This window comes from Mus musculus, chromosome 19 (assembly GCF_000001635.26).
Source record: "Mus musculus strain C57BL/6J chromosome 19, GRCm38.p6 C57BL/6J".
Classification (NCBI taxonomy): domain Eukaryota; kingdom Metazoa; phylum Chordata; class Mammalia; order Rodentia; family Muridae; genus Mus; species Mus musculus.
The window spans coordinates 7,170,200-7,189,544 of NC_000085.6; the positions used below are offsets into that span (position 1 = coordinate 7,170,200).

General features: G+C 53.7%; 1 protein-coding gene across 3 annotated transcripts in view; it reads left to right on the forward strand.

The window, feature by feature from the left end:
- Macrod1 (mono-ADP ribosylhydrolase 1) overlaps nt 1-19,345 on the forward strand; it is a 141,335-nt gene that overhangs the window by 113,472 nt on the left and 8,518 nt on the right. For 2 of the 3 annotated variants that reach the window (NM_134147.4, NM_001378919.1), the window contains exon 4: nt 15,377-15,406. The exons of the other annotated variant lie outside the window; for it this stretch is intronic. In NM_134147.4, the coding sequence (NP_598908.2) occupies nt 15,377-15,406 (30 nt within the window). The remainder of the gene's footprint in view (nt 1-15,376; nt 15,407-19,345) is intronic. 3 annotated transcript variants of the gene reach the window in all.

Consider the following 19,345-nt stretch of genomic DNA (forward strand, 5'->3'; position numbering starts at 1 on the left):
AGGGGTCCTGAGTTCAATTCCCAGCAACCACATGGTGGCTCGCAACCATCTATAAACAGTTCCGGCGTTCTCTTCTGCTGTGTCTCCAGCTACAGTGTTCTCATATACATAAAATAAATAATATTTAAACACCACTTTAGAGATTACATTTTCTTTATTGTTTTTCTTGTATCAGAGAAGGAGATCCAAGGCCTTCTGAGTGCTAGGCCAGCGGCCTACACGGAGTTACAGTTAGACCACGGTCCTTAGTTTTGTTTTAAGATCAAACTAGGGCTGGCCTTGAACTCCTGCTGCCCCTGACCACCGGGATTGTAGGTGTGTCACCATGGCTGTTTGTGTGGTGCTGGGGATGGAACCCAAGGCTTCAAGCACACCCGGCAAGCACTTGCCAGCTGCGCCACATCCTTAGCCCCTCTACACGAGTCTTGAAGGACAAGAACTACGGTAATAGTATAGTAGTAATAGTGGAGCACAGAGACCAGCTTCCAGGCGTCCGTCTGTCTGTCCTTCACCAGGTCATCAGGCTTAGCAGCAACTGCCTGTACCTTGCTGGCTCCGGTGGTCTGTGCTTGAGTCTCTCTTTGTGACAGGTTCTTGTGCCTTTTGTGATACCACTTTTTCAGATGTCAGACAGCACTCTCATCTATCAAAAGCCATGATATCATGGACATGTCTTCCTCCTGGATCATAGTAAATTAGCAGATGTCATGGTGACTTAGGCCCAGGGCCTCCAGACTCTGGGACGAGTGCCTTCGGAGCTCTTTCTCCTTTTGCCCCTGGTCATATGAACCAGGGGTCTAATGTCCCACAACTTTATAGGCTTACCAACAGGGACAGCACTGTCTGCTGATGCCACCGTGCTGAGCCAATCCAGGCAGCCAGCAGTGACAGAGACGTCCCAAGGCCAGCTGTGACCATAAAACTGGGAACTACTTAGACTGTTCCAAGGACAGATCCTAGGTCAAGTGTCTGGGCGTGTGCAGGGCGGGATCTTGGTGTGTGTGTGTGGGGTGGGGGATTGGGTGTGGGTGTGAGAAAACTCCAGAAAGTATCAGAACCCAGGCCTGCTCTGGAGACAGGACTCTCCCAGTCAGCCTGTCTCTCCAGAGGGACCAAGACTGGGGCTGCCAGTCCCAAGCTTCTCACACAACCCTCCTTCCCCATGGGAGCCTCTGGGTGGCATTACCCCCTCCCTAAGTCTTTCCCTCAGGGCTGCTGCTTCCATCCAACCATGACTTCCTTCCAGCAAAGGACACGCTTTTGATGGTCCTTGAAGCCTAGTTTACACATCCAAGTCCAGCACGGAGATCGAGCTGTTGCTTAGAGAACAGTGTGTTGAAAGAGACTGGCGTGTGTAAGAATCAGAGCTAGATGGTGCTGGGGCCGATAGACGGGGCAAGAAGACAGAGGAGCAGAAGCCTGAGGGGCAGGCCTAATCAGAGGCCACGCCTCCTGGCAGCAGAGGAAAAGAGGCCGCTAAAGGGAGTGGGGGAGGGGCTGGCATCCAGGAGAGATAAAGGTAGGACCCCAAGATAGAGGAAGCCTGAGGGCCACCCTGGAATCACCCCAGGAGGGAGAAGAGAATAGAGTGGTGATATCAGTGTCTGAGCTCTGTACTCCAAGGCTTCTTACTGCCCCCCCCCCAACCCTCCAACCCCACCTGTGGTGATGTCCTTCTCTGACAGTGTCTCTCTGGCCTCTGGGGATGGGGTTTGGTTCTCTGCTCTTCACATGCTCCCTCCTACCTCCTGCCCCACTCACGGTGGCTTTGTGGGCCCCACAAGGCTCAATACCTAGCTAACCTTTCAGGGCCAAGGGAAACCTTCCTGGGACTATAACTCCAGACACCTCCCCTCAGGCCTCGGGGGCCCCTCTGCAGAATCTGTCTGGTACCACAGGTCAACTGAAGCCACTACAGGTGGGAGGGGCTGGAGTCTGAGGATTCCTGATGGGGGCCCAGGGTCTCCTCTTGGAGCTGGGGCAGGAGACACAGACATATTCCAGAACCCTCATTTGCTACGGGGCAGAGTGGCAGAGGAAGGGACTGCTAGACCAAGGCCTCTGAACACAAGACCCTCAGGTGCAGAGCTGGAGTTCGGGTCGGCGTGGGTGGGCTCACCTACTAGGTACCCATGCTCCAACCAACTAGCGGGGCCTGGCAGGTTTTCAGCTCAGAATACAGCTGAGGCTGGGCATGTGAGGAGCCATAGGAGAAGGGGGAGGGGAAGAGGGCCAGTGCCAGCCATGGGGCGGGGTGGGATGGTGTTGCCAGGCAACCTCCACGCGGCTGCCACCAAGGAGGGATTCTTAAAGAGCTGAGCAGAGAGGCTGGGCCTCTGAGGGCTGAGGCTGGGCCTCGCATACCAATGGCAGCCACGCAGGTCTCCTCCCTCCTCCTTCCTCCCTCCTCCTTTCTCCCTCCTCCCTCCACAAAGTAGAGCCGGAGCTTGGAGATCAGGGGGACAAAGAGGAGGCCACCCGTGTCAAGGGACTCTGGGGCTGTCAAGGCAAGGGCCAGGCTGAGTTCATCTCTGTACCCAGAGAAGCCTTGGATGTAGTTAGACAGCCTGTAGGGTACTTGACACCCTCAACCCCCAAACCCCTTAACATAAGTCCTGTCCCAGCTGACTAGTATTAGAGTCAGACACAACAGGTCTCATCTCTTCTTGGCTGAGCAACCTTAAGCAGTTTTTTTTTTTTAAAGATTTATTTATTTATTATATGTAAGTACACTGTAGCTGTCTTCAGACACTCCAGAAGAGAGTGTCAGATCTCGTTACAGATGGTTGTGAGCCACCATGTGGTTGCTGGGATTTGAACTCTGGACCTTCGGAAGAGCAGTCGGGTGCTCTAACCCACTGAGCCATCTCACCAGCCCCCTTAAGCAGTTTTTGTCCCGAGAAACCTGAAGTGACCACAGAGAGCCATCAGCTCTGAAGAGGAGATGGGTTCCTGACAAAGCTGTGTCTGGTGGCAGAGAAAGTCCTTCTTGTTGTCTAACTTGAATTTCCCTTGCAGAAAGCAGTCCCTGCCTTTCTCCTGTCTTTATTGCTTGCCTGGCTTCAGACAACCTTGTGTTCAGGGACTCAGCTGGGCAGCTGCTTGTCCCTTCCTTTTAGGGGACCCCTTTCCCAGCCATACAGGGGAGCTAAGTCTGTGGAGGTGGGTCTCTGAAGCAGGGTGTCTGCCCCAAGTCATAGACAGTGACTTATGGTGTCATCTGAACAAGAGTCAAAAGTTGTCCCTGGGACACGGGAGTCCTGTGGAACCCCAAGGGACAAGGGGCCTCACTGGGTGGGTACAGGGTCACTCTCTCCTTTTTGTAGCCGTGTTTCCATGGCTCTCTTCCAGCTCTACCGTACTCAATGTCAGCTCAGCCTTCCAGCTCGCCCAAGCTCTATCACCTTCATGGCTCTCTCACCAAAGCTGAGACCCCTCCCTGAGACCCACCGGGGGCCTCATTCTCCACCCCATCTGCACCCTTCACTGCCTGTCACCCTAACACAGAGACACAATGTCTGTTCAGTGAATAAGCCATCAACCTGCTTGGTCTGCAAGGGTTGTTTTGTTTGGGAATGAGGAGATGACTCTGAGTTCAAATCCCTAGAACCTACATTAAAACAAAACAACACAAAACAATAACAACAACAAAACCCCAGGTATGTCCACATGAACCCCCCCACATTGTGAGGGATGGAGACAAGAGGATGCTGGCCACCTCAAGTTTAATGAGAGATGTTGTATCAAGGGAGTAAGGCAGAGTGAGGTCAGGAAACAAGGTGGCTTACTCTGGCCTCAGCATGGGCCTGCACACACTCACTCGTAAACCATACAAGTAGTTACTGCTGTTTTTCATTTTAATGACTTTTCGACTTTTACAGTGCTGGGGTTGGTGTTTACAACCTCAAGCACTCTAGGCAAATGTTGGCTCACTGAGGGACACCCTAGATCCCCACTTCAACCTTTGAGACCCACAAATGAGCCCTTCCTGCCACAGGCCGCCTGGCTGGCAATAACCCACCAGGCAGATGAGAAAGTGAGGGCTTTGTGGGCCCATGGTGTCAATTGCAAAGGAAATAAACAGGACAATACAAGGGATGTGCCGAGGGTGTCTTAGTGGGTGCTCAGGGGAGGCCCCTGGAGGGGATGACAGTTCCACTGAGACCTGGTGGCTAAGATGGAGCCAATTTAAGAAGAGCTGGGAGAAAAGTTGTGTGTGCAAAAAGCTGTGTGTGCAAAGGCCCTGGGGCATGAGCATGCCAGACCTATTGGAGGAAGAGAAAGGAAGACAGGAAATTAGGAGGAGCAAGTATGGGATGCAGCTGAGCATTCATGGAAGAGAATATGGATTTTATTCTAAGTCTAATAGGAAGCTATTTGAGAGGTTTAAGCAGGAAAGTGACATGATCTAATTTATATTTTAAAACGATCATCCAAACAACCACTTTGGAGAGCAATTTGGCAATAACTAGTAAAGTTAAAGATGCCAGCCCGCCCAGAGAAACGCCGGCAGACAAATGGGGTGGGCAAAGAAGCCCCTGCCACGTCTTCAAGAGGCCAGGCTGGGCCACCCATCTGCCCGTGTAGAGAATGGGGGTTGCATGGAGGGTTATCTCCCTGGGACCATGCCCCTTGAGAGTGCGAGTCCATCCTAATGAATGTCGGGGTTTATATACAGGACAGTGAGAAAGATACTCACCAACCCTAGGAAACCTTTTTGCAGGACACGCACAGCAAAACTGGAAAAAACAATAATTTGTTATCTGGGCAGTGATGGTGTTTGCCTTTAGTTCCAGTACAGGAAGCAGAGGCAGGCAGATCTCTGAGTTCAAGGCCATCCTGGTCTATAGGGTGAATTCTAGGGCAGGCAGGGCTAACAGAGATAACTCTGTCTTGAAAAACCAAACCAAACCAGAACCAAACCAAACCAGAAAAAGCAATAATATGTCATCTCAGCATCAGAGAGGGTAAGGCAGTAGGCCAGCGTGGGCTAACAAGCAAGACCCCGTCTGCAGAAAGATTTTTTTTTTTAAATTGCATATGCAATTTCATGGTTCTGACATGTCTAAGAGGAGGCACCTCACTGAAACAGTGTATGTTTGTTTGTTGAGACAGGGTCTCTATCCTAGTCTGGCCTTAACTCTAGATCCTCCTGCCTCCCTTCATCACCCCAGGACTGAGGTTATGAGGGTGCACCACTGTGCCTGGTTTCTGCAGTGCTGGAGACTGAGTGTAGGCAAGCCTTCATGCACACATGCTAGGTAAGGATACTGTGAATGGTTACATCCCTGGCCCATATGATGGGTTTGTTAGGCTTGGGGGGTAGGTCTGTTGCTGTTGCTGTAATTGAATCCCGGAGGCTGAGTAACTTAGAAGGAACAGAGACTTACTTCCATGGTGGTTCTGCAGCCTGGGAATGCCAGGGTAAGGGCCTTGTGCTTTGTCCTTATGGGGCCTGCAGCATCTCTTGGCAAGACAAAGCAAGGCGACAGCTTCAGTGGCTCTTCCTCTTAGAAAGCCACTCATGTCGTTGAGTATGGTGGCCCATACCTATAACCCCAGCACTTAGGAGGTGCCAGCAGGAGGATCAGAACTTCCAGGCCAGTTAACAGCTTTCCTCACAGACCCATCAGCACTTTAATTAGCACGTGTTCAGGTCTCCGCTACAAGGCTAGTTTGAAGCCAGCCTGAGCTACAGGTGACCCCGTCTCAAAACTCAAAACCACCACCATCACCACCAACAACAAAACACCCAAGGTTTTATCCTTTTAAAAAAAAGCTAAGGCTCAGAGAGAGCAGAGGCCCACTGGAGGTCACCTGTCTTTGGCCATAGTAGGGCCTCCCTAAACATAGCTAAGCAGAGGGCTCAAGACAGCCTTGGGATCCCCACAGCACTTGATAGGGATCTGTAGCCTGCCTTTGCCCCACCCCAGCCACTGGCTCCGGTCCCCTCCTCTCCCAGCCGGCTGCCCTAGGTCCCAGCCCCTCATTCCTGCAGATCTGGATTCCTGAGCTGGAGCCGACACCCGGCTGGCTGGGGCCCAAGCCATCTCCTGGTAATTGGGTTTCAGGGATGCTCTCGGATATGCTAATGGCAGGACGAGAGTGCTGCCGGGGTTCCTGGGGGAGGGGAGGCCTGCTGCAGCCGGGGGTCTGCAGCCCTACAGGACTCCATGGGGGGAGTCAAGCAGCTGGACTCAGTCCCAGACACTGGCTCCCCACCCTCACGACCCTGGGCAAGTCCCTCAACCTCTCTCAACCTCCTATGCACGTGTGAAAAAAGTGGCAAAAATAACAGGAGTCCGTGCAGAGTCCCTGGGGACAGGTGAGAGAGAAGAGGCCACTGAAGCACTTGGCTGAAGCTGCCCAGAGGGCTCACTTGGCCAAGGCTTATAACTCTTCTTTGATTATTCTGTGCCTGACAGGTCCCACCAGGTGTGTGAACTGGGGACTGCAGGGCCTGATGCTGAGGGTGACTTGCCTCTCCTGCTGCTTATATTGTCCCTAACACAAGGCCAACCTGGAGAATGGATGCTAAGTGTCACCTGAGCTGGAGCTGACTTGGGGCTGCTGACCTCTAGGGTGGGGAGGGTTGTCCAGGAGCTCTTGAAGCCCTGCAGTGGAAGCCCAAGGAACCTAGACAGGCAGGAAGGGGTGGAGGCCCAGGGCCCAGGCAGGCATGAACAGCAGCCAGCTAACCTATTTCCATCTCTAATGTCTGGCTCTTTTAGGGATGGGGCGAGGATCCTGGGGTACAAGAATAGAGACCACCAAGCAGGACAGTGGGGGTGCACAGGTAGTGAGGCTTCTCACTCAAGACTCAGGGGAAACTGAGGAAGGAGGCTGGGGACCAGGGGAGAGCAGGCTCAGGCTTGGGCAGTGTGAGGCAGGCATGTCTTGAGTTAAGTTGTGTTTATATTTTATTTTATAATTATATTTTATATATAATACTTTATATATAATTGCTCAGCCCTGAAAGCAAACAAGTCAAACCTTTGTGAGGCTTGGTAAAGTATAGAGTTGGACCAAACAGAGTTTGGGTCATGTTTCTACTACCTTAGTGATGTCAAGTCAGGAACATATCTGAGCCTCAGTTTCCCCATCTGTAAGATGGAGCTGCATATTCAACATGGCCACACAGCCCTCCCTAGGAGTCAGTGAGCCTCTCTTCATAGCTGTTCACCTTTCTCCCTGCACCCCAGCTCCCATGCCTGCCTGAACCCCAGCTATGGTATCCATGTGTCCTCTAAAGGGTCCTGAGAGCTAGAATCCATAGCCACACATCCACATACTGATGGTGTTTGGAAGCAAGTACAGGGCCTTTGAGAGCCGAGTGGGGTCAGATGGGGTCATGAGAATGGGGCCCATCATGGGGTTAGCAGCTTTTGTTTCAGTTGAGAGTACATGAATTCTAGGTGAGCTTCCCTGTATAGCCAAGGCTATAACTCCTGCACTTTCTGCCTCCATTTCCTAAAATGCTGAGATTACAGGCATCTGCCACCGCACCTAAAGGCACTTTTGTGCTATTTCTGTTTTTGCTTTTGGACACTAATATTTTAACATCAGGGCCCATGAGAACCTAATTAAATGACTCCTTCATCAGCAGATAAAGACATAGAGGGAGGCTCCAGATCACAGCTGGGGGCTTTAAGATCACCCCTGGCAAAGGACAGGGCACTGGCTCTTTGCACTCTGGACTCTGTCCTGAAGCAAGTCACTTCCATTTCCCCACCTGTAAATGGGACAGGAGGGTGGACATGTCATTGTTGCTGTTGAAAGCCCCTGTGACCTCTGGCTGGGGGTGGATTTGGTAATAAGTAGCAGCCCCGTGCCCCACACGGCCTTCCTCTACCTGTGCACTGCAAGGCCCAAGCTGACACAGCCTCGCTCTGCACCTTAGCACCCACACCTTGAAGGACAGTGACCTTGGCCTGGGGGGACAGAGCTCGTCCAACATGGTGACTGCTTGCCCAGCTTGAGGTAGCTTTGAAGTCTCTTGTTTTATCTTCAAAATTCAGCACATTTTACATCTTATTCCATCTGTGGGTGTTTCTAATCTAAAGCGTGTTTTAAATGACTCGCCCTCTTGGAACGCGGATCTCTATCGCAGGCCTGTGGGAGCGGAGGAGGAAAAAGCGCCTTCCCCAGAACAGAGCTTAGGGGGCAGCTGTCAGTTTATGTGGCAATGGGACAAAGCCTCCACAGAGCCCTCCTTGTAGGTGTCAGCCTTGCGCCTGGCAAGCCACGAGGACAATTCAGGTGTGAGACAGGGCCCTGTAGGCAGTCTGACCTCTGTGTGCCTATTTGCCTTGCCGCTGTAGCTCCCAGAAGCCCAGCTTTCAGATGCCCAGCCCCAGAGGCCCCTGGCCTTCTGTCCCCTCCCCTCCCGTTACCCCTCCTCTCCCCTGCCCTCCTCTTTCATCTCTATCTCAGCCACCACGGGGCCCTGTGCTATACCTCCAAGCTAGGCTTCTGCCTCAGGGCCTTTGCCCAGCCATTCTTTGCCTGCTGTGTGCTTTTCAAGCCTCCCCATTCAGTAGGTCCTTGCCATATGTGAGAGACAGCCTGCCAGGCCTCCTTGATCTTCCCTTTGATTGCCTTCATGACCTCTGATGATATCTAACTCTGGTTCAAGTTTATGCCTGTGTAGTGTTGACTGTCACCCTAGAGTGAGCTCTGTGCCAGCAGGGTCTACCTCACCCCAGGGCTCAGCTGCAGAAAGCATCTTTGCTGGAAGCTGACTCACTCCAGAGGACTGAGAAAACAGACCAGTGAGCTTTCAAGGGTTGAGGGAAGCAGCCCCCAGATCCTCAGCTGTTCCAGGCAGGTGCCACTGGGGAGCCAGGATAGGGTGCACACACAGAGCTGAGGAGACAAGTGGAGTGCAGGCAGGAGCCTCCTGGGGCATGTGCAGGGGCTGTGCCAGCTTCAAAGTCACCTCTGTGCCTGCTTGCCCACCCTCTTCCCGGCCCAGGCACCTGCTCAGCACTTTCCTCGGGTCACTGGTAACTGACTCTCTTCTCTGCATTCCCCTCTACCACCTCCCTCAGAAGGCCATCCCCTCCTCCCAGGCATGAAGGACTTAGTCCCTGTCTGGCTGGGAAAGCCAGAAGGTGGCTTGGCCGCTGGCCTTGGACCAGCCTTGTGGTAGAACCATTTCCCATTCCTGGGCTTCCTGCTGGGCTGGCTTCCTGCTGGGCCAGCTGGTGAAGAGCCTCATGTGGGGAATGGGCAGAGCTAGGTTTAGTCCATGTGCAACCCACATAGTGGGCTGAGTGACTTGGTGCATATAGTCCATAACTGTCCAATTCTTCCAATAATCGTTGCTGAGGCTTTGCTGAGGTTTGGCCTGGTGGCACACCTTTAATCCCATCAACTCGGGAAGCTTCAGCAAGAAGATCCAAAGTGCCAGTCCAACCTGGGACACAGAGAGACCCTGTCTAAAAACACAATAACAGCTGGGCGGTGGTAGTCCACGTCTTTAATCCCAGCACTCAGGAGGCAGAGGCAGGTAGATCTCTGTGAGTTTGAAGCCACCCTGGTCTACAGTGCAAGTTCCAGGACAGCCAGGGCTACACAGAGAAATTATTGTTTCAGAAAACCAAACCAAACCCAAAACAAAACAAAACAGAAAACAAAAAACCAATGAGGTGGGGATATGGTTTAGTGGGAGAGCACTTGCCTAGCATGCAAGAGGCCAATAGTCAGTCCCCAATACTGAAAACAAAAAGTCCTAGACACCTGCTATGTACCAGAGCTCTGTGATGTGGCATGCTGGGTGGGGTGGCAGTATTCAGAAGGCTGCTTATCTGAAGTGTAGGGAGGTGTAGGGATGCTGTGGAGAGTGGGATGCTGGGGAGTGTGGGGCTGCTGGGGAGAGTGGGATGCTGGGGAGTGTGGGGCTGCTGGGGAGAGTGTAGGGAAAGAGATGGAATAATGTGTTGGTGGGGCCTTGCTGGGGCCCATTCTATATCCGGAGAACAAAGGAGGGGTGCTTCTTACTAATGAAGTTCAAGGGGCTCCCTATTGAGAGATTTTGGGCTTCTTTTGTTTTTTTTGTTTTCTTGACTGTGCTGGGGGTGGGACCTGGGACCTTCTTGCAGAGGGAGCTAGGTTCTACCTCCGAGACATACTCCCAGACCTGGAACCATTTTAATTGAGAAGCTGAGGTAAAAAGGGAACTGGTTCAATTTACACTGTGAGGAGATTGTCCCCATGGCTCAGGGCTGCCTCTGGAAATGGTGGCAGTGTCTCCCCAGAGAGGTGAGCAGTGAGTATACCCTGTCCAGCAAGCTCCTGCTGCCCTGTAGGCTCTGTGCCTTAGTCTCCCCACCCCACCTCCACTAACAAATACTTTAAATGCCATCGTGTGACTTTTTCAGAAATATATTAATATTACATTTTACAACATTTCCTAAAGCTAGACATGGTGGCTCTTTCTTTGCCTGTACTCCCAGCACCCAGGATCCTGAGGCAGGAGGATCAAGAATACAAGGTCATTCTCCCTCAGCTACACATGAATTCAAGGCTAGCTTGGGCTACATGAGCAGCCCTAGACAGACAGACAAAAATGAGATGTTCCTTGTAAAAAGTAAAGCAAGGCAGGGTACCGCCTTTGTCCCTGGGCTTCCTCTGATCTTTAGTGGCACTTGCCAAACTTTGAGGGGGCGGGAGAGGGCTGGCCCTCTCCCTCTCACTGGGCAGTGGCCACTTGCCAGTACCTAACTAGGCCAAGTGCCTGGCCAGAAACTTGGGAATCCCTACCTTGCCCTCCTCAGGGCTGGCAGACTAGGGCCAGGGGCTGAGACGGTAAAAGAGAGGTGGCAGGTCACCTGAGCTGGGGGCGAGCACAGCAGGAGGACAGGTAGGGAGAACCTGGGGAGCACAAGGGAGGCACCGAGCGAGGCCCCCCCAAACCTCACTCTTCAGTGGTCCAAGGACTTGGCACTGAGTGACATGAGTGGGCAGTTCAAGGTCACAGGACTCAAAGCCAGCTGGTTAGGTTCAGCGGAGTGTGGTGAGACCATACCAGTCCATGATGAGCAGCAGAGGACCAGGCTTGTCTTAAAGTCAAATGTGTGTGCACTGGCCTGGAACCTGCACCCTATGATCTAGAACTTTCACACCACCAGAGCTGAGATCGGCTTCAGCCCCTTGTTTAAAAACTGGGTGCTTAGACTGGGCATGATGGTGCCCATCTTCAATCTCAGTACTCAGTACTCAGTACTCCAGGAGGATCCAAGACAGCCAGCTGAAGGAGTACATAGAGAGACCCTGTTTCAAAAAGTAACAAATAAAAAAGCTGGAGAAGGGGGAGGAGGGGGAGGAGGAAGGGGGAGGAGGAGGAGGAAGGGGAGGAGGAGGAGGAGGAAGGGGAGGAGGAGGAGAGGCGGCTGAGGAGATGTTCCATAGTTACAGCACTTGCTGTTCTTTCAGAGGGCTGAGTTCAATTCCCAGCACGCACAAAGGTGGCTCACAACTGCCTGCCGAGGGACTCCAACAACTCTCCCGGCATCCTCAGGCGCACACACATGTGATACACACAGACACACAAACACATGAATAGTAAGTAAAGCCTTTAAAAATAAGATAAAAGCTGGGGACTGCGACATGTGCCTGTGTTCCCAGCTGCCAGGAGTCTGAAGCAGGAGAACTGCCTGAGCCCAGGAGTTCTGGCAGATTGGGCGGCACTGTGAGACCCTGTTTAAGATAAACAGACATCTAGGAGTGTCATTTAATGCTCCCTTAATGTGCACAAAGACCAGAGTTCCATCTCTAGCACGGAGTAAACTAAGCATGGGGGTTCATGCCTGTAATCCCAGAACTCCAGAGACAGAAACAAGAGGATTCAGAGTTCAAGGTCATCCTTGGCTATATAGTAAGTTTGGGGCTGGCCTGGGCTGTGTGAGACACTGTTTTGTTGTTGTTGTTTTTTTAAAAAGATAAGCAGAAACAAAAAGCCTCCTTTTATGGGCAAGTTGACTGATCACAGATCCTCCTCTTGGGCCAAGAAGGTACCGGGCTTATCTACCCTTGTAACACCTGGCCTTTCCCAGGTCCATGCCTCTCTCAGACCCTGCCCGGGTGGACAGCAGCTATTCTTCCCACTTGCTTCTCCCCAGGGGCAAGACCACACAGAGCGGGATTTTGAGTGTCAGGCAAGCGGGGTTGGCGTCGTCTCTGACTGGGGTCTGCTGTGCCCAGCCCAGGTCTTGGCCCCTCCTCTCCTGCCCCAGCAAGGCTTCCTGCCAACCCATTTGGCACTGTGCCCTCTCTGAGCAGGAGCCAGCTTGTTTGCAGCCGGTGTTAATTAAGAGAGAGGTGGTGGGGGGAGGTGGGTAGGGCCGCGGAGGGCAGCTTCCGACAGCCGCCAGCGCTGCCCCAGGGGCTCAGAGGGCTGGAGTCAGGCCTGGGCCCACCTGAGATGCCTCATCTCCCACTGTCGGTTCCCACGAGCTCCTGCCGGAGTGCGTCCTTCGCGTTTGCAACCAAGCCTGCCCTTGCCGGGCGTGGAGCAATCGAGGCTGAGGTAATAGAGGCTCCAGAGGGCTCCTTGCTTTGAGGGAGTAGGCGTGGCCAGGAGGTGTAACCATGTAACCGTGCCTCTTGGTGGCCTTACCTTCCAGTTCAGAGAGACCCAGGTTTAGTCTTTATTTATTTGGAACCAAGGTCTCCTGTAGCCCCGGTTGGTTTAGAATTCCTTACATAATAGAAGATGACCTTGAACTTCTGATCCTTCCTGCCTCCACCTCCCAGAGTGATAAAATTACAAATTACGGGCATCAGCTACTATGTCTGGTATACACATGGAAATCTGTATATCTGGTATATACATGGTTGGAAATCCAACCCAAGGCTTCCTACATGCACAAGCCCTTGAAATGTACCCAGCTCCAGCTTCCTACACCACCCTATACCTGCTTTCTCTCTCTCTCTCTCTCTCTCTCTCTCTCTCTCTCTCTCTCTCTCTCTCTCTCCCTCTCTCCCTCCCTCTCCCTCCCTCTCCCTCTCCCTCTCCCTCTCCCTCCCTCCCCTTCAGTTGGCCCATCTGAACTTCGTTTTCCTTCTCTGTAAAATGGGACCAGGAGGCCCTCCCTGGTGACTTGGCTCTGGGATAAACAGGGTCCTTTAAGAAGAATGGCAGCCTATCTCGCTAAGTATTTACCCCTTCCATATGATCATGTCCTGGAGAGCCTCTGGGGACCAGAGTGGGACTTCAGTACCCTGCCCCTTCTGGGGTCCTTGGTGGCTGACCTCTTACCCGGTAGTGTCTCCCAGGTTGCTTGCCTACATGCTCAGCTAGCTCCTTCTTCGTTCCCATGGCCTCCACTTAGTTCTAGGAGCTCCCGGCCGCTCCTTGCCTCTCCATCTTAATTAGCTGCTTGTATTAATCTCGAAAGTAACGTGGCAACTTGCAGCCCCGGGTTTTCAGGCTGTGGAATTAATTATTCCCCAAGCGAGGAGCTGTCAGGTCTGGGAGACCAGCCACTGCGAGCCACCCCGACACCACTTAACAGCATCCATAGCTTCCGCAAAAAAAGCCCTGGGCCACAGTCTGGCCCCTAACCCTAAAGCAGAAAGCCCAGGAAGGTGAGGTAAGAGTCAACCCTGGGAGGTGCTGAAGGCCCAGCCTGGGAGTCAGGCTCCCTGGGCCTCTAACCTGGGCAGCAACCAGGTCTGGGGAACCTGTGGCCTCCCCTAACTCCTGGTCTGGTTGGCACTGGGATTTCTTAGGGATGTAGACCTTGTGGCTAGAAGGGGACTCCAGGCTGAGCAGGAGCAATGATCAGCACAGCCCTAGCATTCTAGAAGAGGGGCTGCCAGTCCCCCTTACCTATCGTCAGCCACAGGGCCACGTGGTAAGGCAGGAGGGGCATTCAGCTGGGCAGAGAAGGATGGCTATGGCTACCTGGGGAAAGTGGTAGCCATGATGGCTGTCAGGCCCACTCTGCCTGAGGAGGGTCCCCTCCACACCAGGCAGAAAGCAGGGCACTCTCCTATAGCCAGGCCAGAACTGACTCCTTTTTCAGGACCTTCACCCCAACCCTGTGAGCTGGGGTATTTTTCCCAGTTTACATTGGAAACAGAGGCCTGGGGCCAGGCTGCCCTGCTCAGTGGGTGCTGGCTGGCACTCAGACTTTTGACAAGGCCCACAGTGTGGCTTCCCTCCACCACATATTCCAGACTCTGTGGCCTTCTGCACACACGCTGCCTTCTTCTCTTTGGTGTTTTTAGTCAGGGTCTCTACTTAGTCCTCACTGTCCTGGAGCTCACTAAGTAGACCAGCCTGGCCTCGGATTCAGAGATCCATGTGCCTCTGCCTCCTGAGAGCTGGATTAAGAGTGTGTGCTGCCGGGCGTGATGGTGCACGCCTTTAATCCCAGCACTTGGGAGGCAGAGGCAGGTGGATTTCTGAGTTCGAGGCCAGCCTGGTCTACAAAGTGAGTTCCAGGACAGCCAGGGCTATACAGAGAAACCCTGTCTCAAAAAAAAAAAAAAAAAAAAAAAAAAAAAAAAAAGTATGTGCCACCGTGCCCCATGAGCACTTCCTTCTTGGTGGCCTCCAACTAGGCAGCCTGTGGGCCATGAGGGTCAGGACCATGCTCTGGCCTCCCCATACCTATGCTGAAGGCTGGACACTTCCGGGTCTCAAGAAACGCTGTGAAGGAGAGCAGGCAGAATACAGGCCGGGAGTAAACACCCATAATTCCAGTGGAGGCAGGAGCACTACAGAGCCATCCCCTGTACATAGTGAATTGAAGCCAGTCTAGAATTCAGGAAACTCTGTCTTTAAAAAATAAAGGGGGTGAGGCTGGGCAGTGGGGGCACGAGCCTTTAATCCCAGTGAAGGCAGGTGGATCTCTGAGTTCAAGGCCAGCCTGGTCCACAAAGAGAGTTTCAGGACAGCCAGGGCTACACAGAGAAACCCTATATCAGAAAAAAAGCACAGTGTGGAGGTGGGGGGGCAGAGGGCATCAAGATTGTTCAGTGAACAAAGGCGTCTGCCACTAAGCCTGACAGCCTGAAGTCCAACCACGGGATCCACTTTGTGGAAGGAGAGAACCAACTCCTGCCAGTTGTCCTCTGACCTGCACATACATGCTGTAACCCTGTGTACTGCTCCTTCTGGGTGGTCAGGGGTAGCCTTGCTTGTGCCCACTTCCTGATCCCCTATAAGCTCAGGCCCCGTTAGGAGCTCCCCAACCCCCATCATTGGCTCTTGCACAAAGGGCTGAGTATCCTATACCCAGAGTCTCGGACCCAGGCTCCCTGCTCCCAGCTGCCTGACTGTCCCTCTACCCCATGTAGCCCGTGCCTTTGACCCCTCCCGCACTGCACTTACCTGACTTTGTCTCTCTCTTTCTCTGTCTTGCAGCCAACAGCTCCCTGCTTGGAGGCGGAGGGGGTGAGTACTAGACCTTCCTGAGTCTCCTGTAAGGGTGGAGTGGGGGTGGGGTATGGGTCTCCTGTTTCCTTCTTCAGGTCCCTACAATTTCAGTCAGTCCCCTCTGGTGTATTCATTGATAAAGCTAGAGGCCTGGCTCCTCTGTAGGGTAACCTCCCCACCCCCACCCCTGACACACCTGAACTCAAGCCTCCCTCCCGGCTTGTACCTGAACACGCTGGAGCTGGAGGCTGGGGGCTGGTAGACAAAGCCTCACTCTGTGCCTGATGCCGGCTGGGCCTTTGAAAGCTCCTTGCTAATTGTCCTCAGCTTTTCCACTGTCTCTGCACCTCATCCATCTCGGCACTCAAAAACCCCAGGTGTCTGCCAGGTAGTATCTCAGACCAGCGCTACAGCACCAGGTAGGGAACGGGTGAGTGACAAGGGGACAAAGGCCAGTGCAGCAGGTGCCTCGAGAGGGGCAGCCCTGTGGCCCCACATCTGCCTCAACCAGCCTCCCACCACCCACTCAGCCCCTCAGCCCCCAGCTGCCGGGCAGCCACTGTCTGCGCAGTGGCGGCAGGATGATTGGTGAGCCACGGGGCAGGGGTTAATGCGCCGCGGGATAAATCCCGGGGGCCATGTTTACGGCAGCGGTGGCGGGGCCCAGGCCAGGTTTTAAAAGGGGGAAAAATAAAAGGGGCAGCGAAGGTCAGGAATAAATAAGCACGCACTAAGAGCTGTCGGTGACCAGCCAGGATGCAGGGGGCTGTTTGTGACTGAGGATGCCTTCCCTCCCCACTCTCCTCTAGCTGTCCCCGTGGAGGTCACCGCTTCCCAGGATGGGGGTTTGGTGCTCATCTATAGGCCCTTGGGGGCCTCTTTACAAGCCTGACCTTTAAGAGGAACAGGTCCCTCTGTGGTTGGTGACACCACACTCTAACCACAGTACCCTTCCCACACCTATTCATTCCTCACTCGGTGCTCTCCTGTGTGCACAGAGCTGTGAGCTGGACACTGACAGACCAGCCACGACAGGATAGTGGGAGGTCCCAGGTACATCAGGGCTCAGCATGAACACCGGGAAAATTTCAGGAAGGAAAGTGGGGCCTGGACTGGTGAGGAGAGGTGGGAAGAGTGTCCTGAGTGGAGGGAACAGACAGAAAGGCCCCAAGATGAAGGGAGCAGGGTATTGAAGAGCCTCAGCTGGCCAGAGGCCTCAGATGGCAGCCCAGAGACCTGAAGAGCAACGAGAACAGAAACCTTGGGAGGAGCTAAGGTGTTAGCATTTCCTCTCGGGAAGGCAGAGATGGAGGACGAATGTGGGCTTTCCAGCTTGCTATTCTTTTTTTGTGTTTTTGTTTTGTTTTGTTTTGTTTTCGAGACAGCGTTTCTCTGTGTAGCCCTGGCTGTCCTGGAACTCACTTTGTAGACCAGGCTGGCCTCGAACTTTGAAATCCACCTCCCTCTGCCTCTGCTGAATTAGAGGCGTGCGCCACCACGCCCTGCTCCAGCTTGCCATTCTTGACCCGCTCAAAACCCTCACGTCCATGAGAATCCCATCTAAGGCCCTCACTGTGGCTCAGAAGGACCAGCCACCTCTCAGCCTCCCTGCACTCCAGGCCTTCCCCACAACCACACCTGCCTCCCTGCACTGGGTTAGGTACACTCGCCTCAGGGCCTGGGTACTGTGGGTGGCAGGAGAGGCACACTGCACCAGCTGTTCTCCCATCCTTCCGTGTGTGGGGGGTAGGGATGTGCTTTTCCCGAGGGCATCATCCCCTCTTACAAGCCTTTACTTGAATACGGGTTTCCCAGAGGGACCCACCCTGAGTACTGGCGGAGGCTGCAGCCTGCAGTCCTCACCCTGGCTTTCACTCTACTGTAGTTGTTTTCTGAGAACCACCCCCACTTCTACCATGTGACAATTCCTCATCACTACCTTCACTGCCTTCTGTCTGTCCCTCAAAAGGAAAGGAATTGCCAGGATATGGGCCTGAACACTCTCCCATGAAGGGAGGGACTCGCCCCTGAGGGTAGCAGGCAGAAGTAGGCTAGGCAGAGGGGTGGCTTGCAGGCATCCTGGTGCTGCCTTAAGCCATGGGGTGCTCTGGCTCCCTTTTCAGCCTTAGAGGTGCGGGGAGGCTGGGTGATAAGGAGATGGGTGGAGCAGTGACCCTGGAGGAAGTCCGGCCTTTCATCTAAATGCAGCTAAGATTTATGGAGCCTCTGCAGCTAGGCCTGGGATACAGCCCTGCTAAGGAAATTGGGGCAGGTGGAAGTGCAGGACAGGGCCGTGGAGGGAGGAGGCAGAGCCTGGCGGGCCTGGCATCTGAAGTTGAAATGCAGCCTGCCAGTTACCCGGACATACCCCTTCACATATGACACATCTGTCACCCCATCACCAACCCTGACCCCAGGAAGACCCTGGGACCGATCGTGGGGGCCTGAAGTTCTTCCTGTAAGAGCTCAGGTCTCTACCTGCCCTTATCTGTCCTCCTCTCAGGATGGCCCTGGAGAAGCCTTGTAATGTCAGCCACAGACCAGCAGACATGCTACCAAGCTCTTGTCCCTAGCTCTGGGCCCTCAGACTGTACAGTGCTCAGTGCTCTACCACCAGGATGTCTTTCCTGAGAAGGTCAGGACCTAGGACACTGAGCTCTGGAGCCCCTCACGGTGACCTCTGCTCAGCTAGCACAAGCGGGGCAGACTCTATGCTCTCCGTGTGTCTGCCCAGGGCTGAGGGTCCGTGGGTACTCAGGGCTTTGCTCTGCAGTCAAGCGGCCCAATTTAGAAGTAGGTTTCTCAAGCAAAGGATGCTGGGACTTGGGCCTTGAAGACTGAATAGGAGTTTAGCAGGCTAGCAGGATGGAGAGATATGAGGGACGATGACCTGATGGCCTGGGGAAGTCCTAGTCTCCTGGTGGAGCTGGTGACTACCTGGGCCACTCTCTTCCCATGCCTCTGCCCTATCTCCCTGTGGAAAGCCAGTTATTGGCTCAATAAAAAGATGTCTGAAACACTCTCCTATTGTATGGTAAGGAGGGAGGCGGGTCCTAAATCAGGATAGGGATCGACAAGGCCCAAGCGCCTCAACTGTTTATTAGCACTGAGATGTTTACTTGGCGATGAGGAGCCGGCTTTCTCGGGGAGATTTGTGCGTTCTTTTTCAATTACCCCTCGTCTTTCTCTGCCACTTTTGCACTAAAGGGATAATAAATGTATCGGAGCGTTTCAATTATTCATCTAAATCATGACTGCGCCTGCCATGGCCAAGTCTTAGTGACAGATAAATTCAGGGCCGCCGCCTCTGCCGCCATGGCTGCCATCTCTGCCCCAGCCAACCAGCGCCCCAAAGGGCCAACACTGGGAGCCAGCGGTTGGGGTCAGACAGGTCCTTGGCAGGAGGGCAAGGCAGGCTGGGAAGGGGGAAGGAGCCCTTGTCCTCACCCTCTACCCCTGCTTGGGCCTCACGTGTTATCAGCCCCCCATGAAGCTACAGGAACTGAGGGTCCTACCTATCTGTTCACACATCGGCTCCCGGGCCACCCTGCACTGCCTCACCCCTACAGCCATATCCCAGCACCACATGCTGGGAGAGGCCAGGATGGTGGTGCATCCTTCCAGCCATCCCCTGGCATGGGACCTTTGTACCTGCTGCTGCTCCTCCGCCCTCCTGCCCAGAGTCCTACCTGACAATAGCTCCTGCTGGCCACACCCCAAAATCTAGGGATGGAGAGCCTAGCACATGTCATCTCTATCTTGAACCATCCTCAGTATTCTGTCACCCTTGACAACTATTCAAGATCTGTCTGCCCCATGTGCACCATCAGGACCACTGATGGCACAGGCACAGGTGGACAGCACGTGTTGGGAGCACACTTGTCAACTGCCGCTGTGCTCGGCCATAGCCTCATACTTGTGTGTGCAGCCTGCGTCCTCTCCCCTCACACAGGATAT